General features: G+C 29.3%; 1 protein-coding gene across 3 annotated transcripts; it reads left to right on the top strand.

The window, feature by feature from the left end:
• Positions 1-214: 214 nt before the first annotated feature.
• Positions 215-6,241, top strand: LOC107440023 (ATP-dependent RNA helicase DDX19A). Of its 3 annotated transcripts, none has more exons than XM_016052796.3 (3): positions 215-371; positions 2,222-3,390; positions 5,355-6,241. In XM_016052796.3, exons 2-3 carry the CDS (start codon positions 2,233-2,235, stop codon positions 5,640-5,642), a joined length of 1,446 nt encoding a protein of 481 aa, XP_015908282.1. In that variant the 5' UTR covers positions 215-371; positions 2,222-2,232; the 3' UTR covers positions 5,643-6,241. The 3 variants fall into 3 exon arrangements, with proteins under 3 accessions (XP_015908282.1, XP_071039687.1, XP_015908283.1); XM_071183586.1 differs by having other exon boundaries at positions 369-506; XM_016052797.3 differs by lacking the exon at positions 215-371 and adding an exon at positions 388-469.
• Positions 6,242-7,328: the final 1,087 nt, after the last annotated feature.

Here is a 7,328-nt window from a genome sequence, read left to right as displayed (position 1 = left end):
ATTCAGTCAATGACTTTGATGGAACTAAATGAAAACGTGATAAATTAATGTCCGATATTTACAGGCTCCCGCTAGACGGCGTACTCGAGCGTTGCGATCGCGAATTGAGAATATACGATAGGAATTTGAGAACTCAAAAAATAATTTGAAAACGCTAAGAAGAGATCAAGTAGCCAAATCTAGCAAACGATTACGCGACAACGCTATCAACAATGGTGAAGTAAGCCAATAAGATTTATCCATTTAATTATTAGTAGCGGCTGCTAAACAACGTCCAACGAAGAAAGTGATATTTCATTTCATGACTGAACTGAATTGAAGAATCTTTTTTGTTGTATCTCTGTTTTTGGTTTAGAAGCTTGCTTTCTATAGTAAGTTTTATCTTTTATCCTATTTTTTAAATTTTTTAATGACTGTCTCTGAACATTTATTTTTGAAGATTATTGTTCAGAATAATTTGAAAAATATAGTAATTCTATGATTATTTATTTGTTCTGTGAGGCCGGGCAATTTGATTCTAGTATAGACAGTATTAATCATAATTTAAGTTATAATTGATTTTCTTTGCCATTCAGTGAACAAATTTGTGATTATTCTTCATTCATAAAATCTTATCTGTATAAATGTTATTTTTAATTATAATAACTTTTTAAAAAAATCAATTAAAAAAAAGATTTTTGAAAGGTATAGTGCAGTGGCGAGATTTAAAGCATTCAAGAAAAGATTCACATAAAAAATTATTATATTGGAGAGAAAAACCAAATCGAAAAGTCTACCTCTTAGCTACTCCTGGGAAAACCGCTATATATAGTTATAATTACTATATTTTTTGTAATACAATTTTTTAAAGAATATATTTATTGAAATGAAAAATTGAATTGCAAAAATACAAGTGCCTTCTCGATAGTAGTTGGCACGAACAACTACCGATAGGGAAATAATCCCCAATGTTATTACATGTACTAGAGAAGATTTCTGTATCCTGATCAGCCGCCGAATAATCGCAAAGTCTTGGCAATTTCCGGGGGCAGTGGCTCACATGAAACATAAAAAAAATAATATCAGACGGAGACCAACTTCAAAGTATAATTCTTAGCAATCCCCGGACAAACCTTTATGTTTTTTTCAAAACATTTGCATGATTGAAATCCATTTGGTGATTGCAGTTGGTGCAACAAAATATGATTCAGAAATATCCCCATGCACTAAAAGAATTGCCTAAATTTTAGGGCCACCAGGCAGTTGCTCAACAGAAACTAAAAAAAAAAAAAAAAACACACACACACTAAAGGAGACCTACCTGAAGAGTATATAACTATTTGATACTCCCCATCACAGGTTTTTTTTTCGTATTGTAATCTGACGTGCCATTAAATTGACTTTAAACTTATCTATTTTTAAAACAATTTTCAATATAAAATTTCAATTCTGGTTCACATGTCCGGGGATGGTTAGGAGTTATCTCATTCTGCAATATTTTTTGTTTTAGTTCCTCGTGGGCCACTGCTCGGAAGTTTCCAAAGCATCATGATTATTTTTCTGTAGGTCAGGTTACGGAAATCTTAAACCTGACACTCCTCTACATATATATTTTTTTTAAAATCATATGAAAATAATGTAAATAGTTTTTCCCCAATATATTTGGAGTGAACGGGTACCAATACCGATACTTGTAAGTACAAGGTCTGGGATATTAAAAACTGAGTATTAGTGTACAATCTGGGGCTCTTCTTATATTTAACAATTAGAAAAGAAACTAAGAAGCAATCCTGTAATGGTAAACAAAAGTTGCAATAACTGGAAGGAGACATCATTCTAGAACAAAGAATATCATGGACCAGAAACCATGGGTTTTCAGCAAAACTGCTCAAAATCTAGAACTAAACCAAGGTGCCCATATTCAACACCTTAACTAAAACCAGTAAATAGATAATGAAACTGCTGAATTTTGATATTAATTCATCAGTCTGTCAATTAAGTTGCAGTTTATATCTTTAATTTCTGAAAAAGTGATGAATTATATTATTCATCTTTGATAAATATTATGTATATTTTCATTCAAGAAAGATGTTTTAAATTACTGTACTAGATGATTGAGGCCTGGTTTTGTTTTTGTAACATTATAACAAGTTTTATTTTTAATATTTCGTTATAAAATATGTGGGTATAAATTTGTATTTTAATACAAAGTTAACATCTGATATATATATATTTTTTATAGAGCAAAAAATAATGGCTGATGTTGAGGACTGGGGATTTTCTGCTGACGTCCAAGAAAAAAATTTATCTTCTCTTCGTAACTTAAACATAAATGGTCCCACTCCACCTCCTGCTTCTGTACCGGAAAACAATTTAGAAGCTAAAAGTGAAGCTCTTGAAAATGAAGAACCTGAATTGGATCCTGCAGAAATATCACTTATGAAAAAATTAGTCAGATCTCATTTGATAAATGTCACAAGTGATATTGATGTTCAACAGAGAAGTCCCAACTCACCTTTATATTCTGTGAAATCATTTGATGAGCTGAACTTACGTCCTGAACTGTTAAAAGGTGTGTACAACATGGGTTTTAATTCTCCCTCTAAAATACAAGAAACTGCCCTTCCTACTTTAATTGCTGATCCACCCCAAAACATGATTGCACAGTCTCAGAGTGGAACTGGCAAAACAGCTGCCTTCACATTGGCTAGTCTAAGTCGTGTAGATCCATCTCTCAAATACCCGCATGTCCTGGTACTTTCCCCAACTTATGAGTTAGCTATGCAAACTGGAAAAGTTGCACAGCAGATGGCAAAGTTCTGTCCAAATATTGAATTTCGATATGCTGTCAGAGGTGAACACTTGGAGAGGGGAACGAAGATAGAAGAACACTTTCTGATTGGAACTCCTGGCAAAGTGTTTGACTGGGCTGTTCGCTTCAAATTCTTTGACTTAAAGAAAATTAAAGTGTTTGTTTTGGATGAAGCTGATGTAATGATAGCAACACAAGGTTATCAGGACCAATCCATTCGTATTCATAAACAACTACCAAAGGATTGTCAAATGATGTTGTTTTCTGCTACCTATTCTTCGGAAGTTATAGATTTTGCTGAACTTATTGTTCCAGATCCTATCATCATTCGATTAAGAAGGGAGGAGGAAAGCTTGGACAATATTAAACAATATTACATTGTTTGTGATACAAAAGAAGAAAAGTATGAAGCTTTATGCAATATTTATGGAACTATTTCTATTGGCCAGGCTTTTATATTTTGCCACACTAAAAAGACAGCTGGCTGGTTAGCTGAGAAAATGTCAAAAGATGGTCACAATGTTGCTCTTTTAAGTGGAGAATTAAGTGTGGAACAGCGTATCGCTGTTTTAACTCGTTTCCAGAAAGGACAAGAAAAAGTAAGTATAATGTCACCTTTGAATTGTTTGAGAATAGAATTATTCATTGACAGATTAGCAAGGTGGCCGTGATTTGAAAAATATCAAATTTAATTTTGAAATCTTTGGATATGACAAAATTATCAAAAGATTTGAGAAACGCATATTAAATTTTTTTTTTCATTATTTAAATCATCGAAGTGTCTTTCTTTTTTTTCCCGCCCTTTTTTTAATAATATCATTTAATTATTTTTTTAAAAACAATTCTAATTCAGACATCTAGTCTTGATATTAAATTTATGGGGTTAAAAAGTTAATTAAGTTCTTTCAATTTTAATAATAGTTTTACTCTGATACAAAAGTATCTTTCTAACATATTTTGGTCATGTTTTTTTTTCTGTGGTTGGTAATATTTTCATGGGGTGGTTTCAGGTGTCATAAAGTTTGGATGCAAGATCGAAAAATTTAAATTTATTGTGACATTACAGATTAAATTTTCTTAATATAGTTTGAACGGCTTCTCCGATTGGCTCTGCGTTTTTCGTTACTGATTGATATTTTATTTTTATCAATTGGCAATAATTCAAAACTGGTTTTTTCATTGTTTCAATATTCTATATCCATGGAAACAGCTGTGTTAAAAAGGTTTTTAAAAAAATAGTAGATGGTGATATTTTGAGTAAAGTAAAATACCTAATTTAAACTCACTAAGCTTATTATTAAAATGCTACATGCATTACTACAGCATGGTAGAAACAAATATGTAGGCTGACTAAGTTATCAAAAGTTCAAGAAATAATACTTTTAACCAGCACAAGCAATTTTAAAAAAACATAAATATAAAATAATATGCTTCTATGTAAAAATGGCATTTAAATTTCGAAATGTTTAAATTTATGCTACTCTACTAAAGCCTTTTGTTGCCAAATATTAATAATTTTTAATTCTGTAGCTGCATATTATATATAAAATACTTTAAATGAAAATGTCAGAAAATTTTTTAGAATAATCCAAATTTTAATGGCGAGAGGTTAGACACCAACAACACTCATAAATGTTGCATTGATGCATCAGCCTTTTTGAGTGAAGGGCCACTTATACAGCAGGTTGAGCAATGAAAGTCCGCATGCCCAAGTATTTAGCCTGGTTGACGGTTTTTTATCTAACTCTCAGTGTTTTAAAAGACACTACATACTTTTTATCAGCCAATTTAGTAATGAATTTGCATAAAATTAAATGCTTTTATTAAATATTGAAATTCATTCAGAACTGAAGATTACCTAACTGATATTTTTCAAAAATATATATATTTCCTCTGGTCAAAAATTAGACTTATCGAAAAAAATATAAAGATGGGAAAAAAGTAATGTTTTTTTTATCACGTTGCAGAATACAAAAGTTTATTTTAAAATAAATTCAATGTAATGTTCATAGAAGAAAAGTAAAAAGTAATTATTTTACTGAGCAATGTAAATGCAAATTAAATATTTTAATTCAAAAAATTTTATGGGGTCTAAAATAATTTAATTTTATGAGATTATTCCAAAATAATTTAACTATTTTGTGCTATGATGCATTATAGCTCAAAATAAGATTCAATGCTTAGTTCTGAATATATTTTTAGCTTTAGGACATTTATATTTAATGAATTATAAAATATTTTTGGAATTTTAAATGGTTTTTTATGAACTTGAATCTACAAAAAATTAGAAGCAAAGTTAATTATTCCTTTGCCATCAAAATAAATAAATATTACAGGTCAAAAAAGATGGTTAAAATGTTAAGCACCTAGTACTTTTAGTGTTGTTGAGTTGTCATAATGAATGAGATTTTTAAAAACCCAGTAAGCACATATCGATTCAATTTAAATTCAAGTGCAACATGTGGAATTTTCTATTACCATAACAAATGTAAACAGTTGTTTCCACAGTAACAAAAGGGTATATTTATATAAGGGTGATTTATTTATTTCTGTTGTATTACAGGTTTTGATAACCACCAATGTTTGTGCTCGTGGTATTGATGTGGAGCAAGTAACTGTGGTTATAAATTTTGATTTGCCAATGAATCAAGCTGGTGAAGCAGATTGTGAGACTTACCTTCATCGCATAGGTCGGACGGGACGATTTGGAAAATCTGGACTGGCCATCAACATGATTGATGGAAAGAAATCTATGGCTGTTCTAAGACAAATTGAAGAACATTTTCAAAAGAAAATCAAGAAAGTAGATGCAAATGAAATTGACGAATTGGAAGAAATGGGCAAAAGATAAAAATATGAACATAATATATCAATCTTGAGCATAAATATATTCATTAAATCAAAAATCATCTAAAATGAATTCATGGCATAATTTTTTTAAATTTATGTTTAAATAGTTAATTTTTATCAATAAAAACTAAAGCAAAGTTGAAAAACTTTTATATAATGACGACGCATTAAGTTTTTCACCTGTTTTATTCTTATTGCTAAAGGCTCATTTTACACTGTCAATTTTTATTATTTTTTTATAAATAATTTTACTCTGTAGGGATATATAATTATTAAATATTTTTAAAATGAGATGTATCTGAATTTTTGTTTTAAATATGACTTAAATGCACTAAAAAGTCTTGATAATTCAAGCATTAAATTTTTGAAAATTCTGACTTATAGAAAATTCTATTATTCATGATTGTTGATTTATTGTTATTAGATTAGAATTGACTTGAATATTGTAAAAAAGTAGATATTTTTTGTGAAGAAAAATATCTGTCACTTTATATGCTTTCTTGTTTAATGCATTTCAATATTTCTATGATTACACAAACCCAAATTAATGAAAGTGTGTATATATTGCACATAGTAAATAAATTCATTTATGAAGTTCTATTATTCTGTTTTATTGTAATACAATGTAATCGTAATTTTATTTTGTAAAATGTTCTCTTGGTCTACTAAATCTTAACAAGCATCTAGTACATAACCAAATATTTAAAAGCTTTTTAGTGTTCTTTTAAATTCAATTCAATTACTTTTTAAATGCAATTACTATGATTAAAAAGCTTTTTACGTATTTTCATTTATTATCTGTTGTATTTAAAGTTGAATGTCCTCACTGGGATAAGATTGAGTTTTTTACGACATTTGTTGAGGTCTCTACAAAATGTTAGGAGCTAAAACCTTTACTTTAAGAGGTAAAAAATCACCTGGATCAGTCATTTGCCTGCAAACAGCAAAAGTTTGATGACGCTGGAATCATGCTACTGCCAAAAAGATGGCAAAAGGTATTGAACCAGAAAGGACAATATATAATTCTATAAAATATTTGTTTACTATAAGAAAATCCATTCAAGTTCATTGAAAAAGAAAACGATATTACTTTCTGAACAGAATCAGAATAAAAATACAATAATTAGAAATCAAGGACCAAAGGTTTACTGTGATGTTTCAGTATTTTAAAATAAGACATTTTTTATTTTATCACCATATTTTGGATGTCTAAGGCTATGAGGGAAGACCTTGGCAATAATTGATACTTGTTAAATAGTTTAAGCACGAATTCCTTATTCTTGACAAAATTTTCAGTGTCTTAATGCTAACATTTATCATTTCATATCAGAGTGATATGCATTGTTTGAGATCCATCTCCTTTCAATTAGGCATTCCTTTCCATTTTCTAAATTCAACATTTTATCGATTAAGTAATTTTTGTTAAAAATGACTAATGTGCACATTAGACTGAAGACGCATTTTATTGGAGCTTCTGATCAGCGAATAAAGATGTTTCTAATGTACTAACTGTTCCATCTAAATAGTATTTTATCTTCAACTGGATTTAAATAATCCTTAACAAAAATCAACTTCTATGTGTTCTTCACGCACTAATCTTCATAACATGTAAAAAAAATTTGAGACAACCTTATGATTGAATTATTTTCAATTTACATACACTGTGTAAATAGACTCTAAAATTTTG

Source organism: Parasteatoda tepidariorum, chromosome 7, assembly GCF_043381705.1.
Source record: "Parasteatoda tepidariorum isolate YZ-2023 chromosome 7, CAS_Ptep_4.0, whole genome shotgun sequence".
Lineage (NCBI taxonomy): Eukaryota > Metazoa > Arthropoda > Arachnida > Araneae > Theridiidae > Parasteatoda > Parasteatoda tepidariorum.
This window is presented reverse-complemented; position numbering and strand designations above follow the sequence as displayed.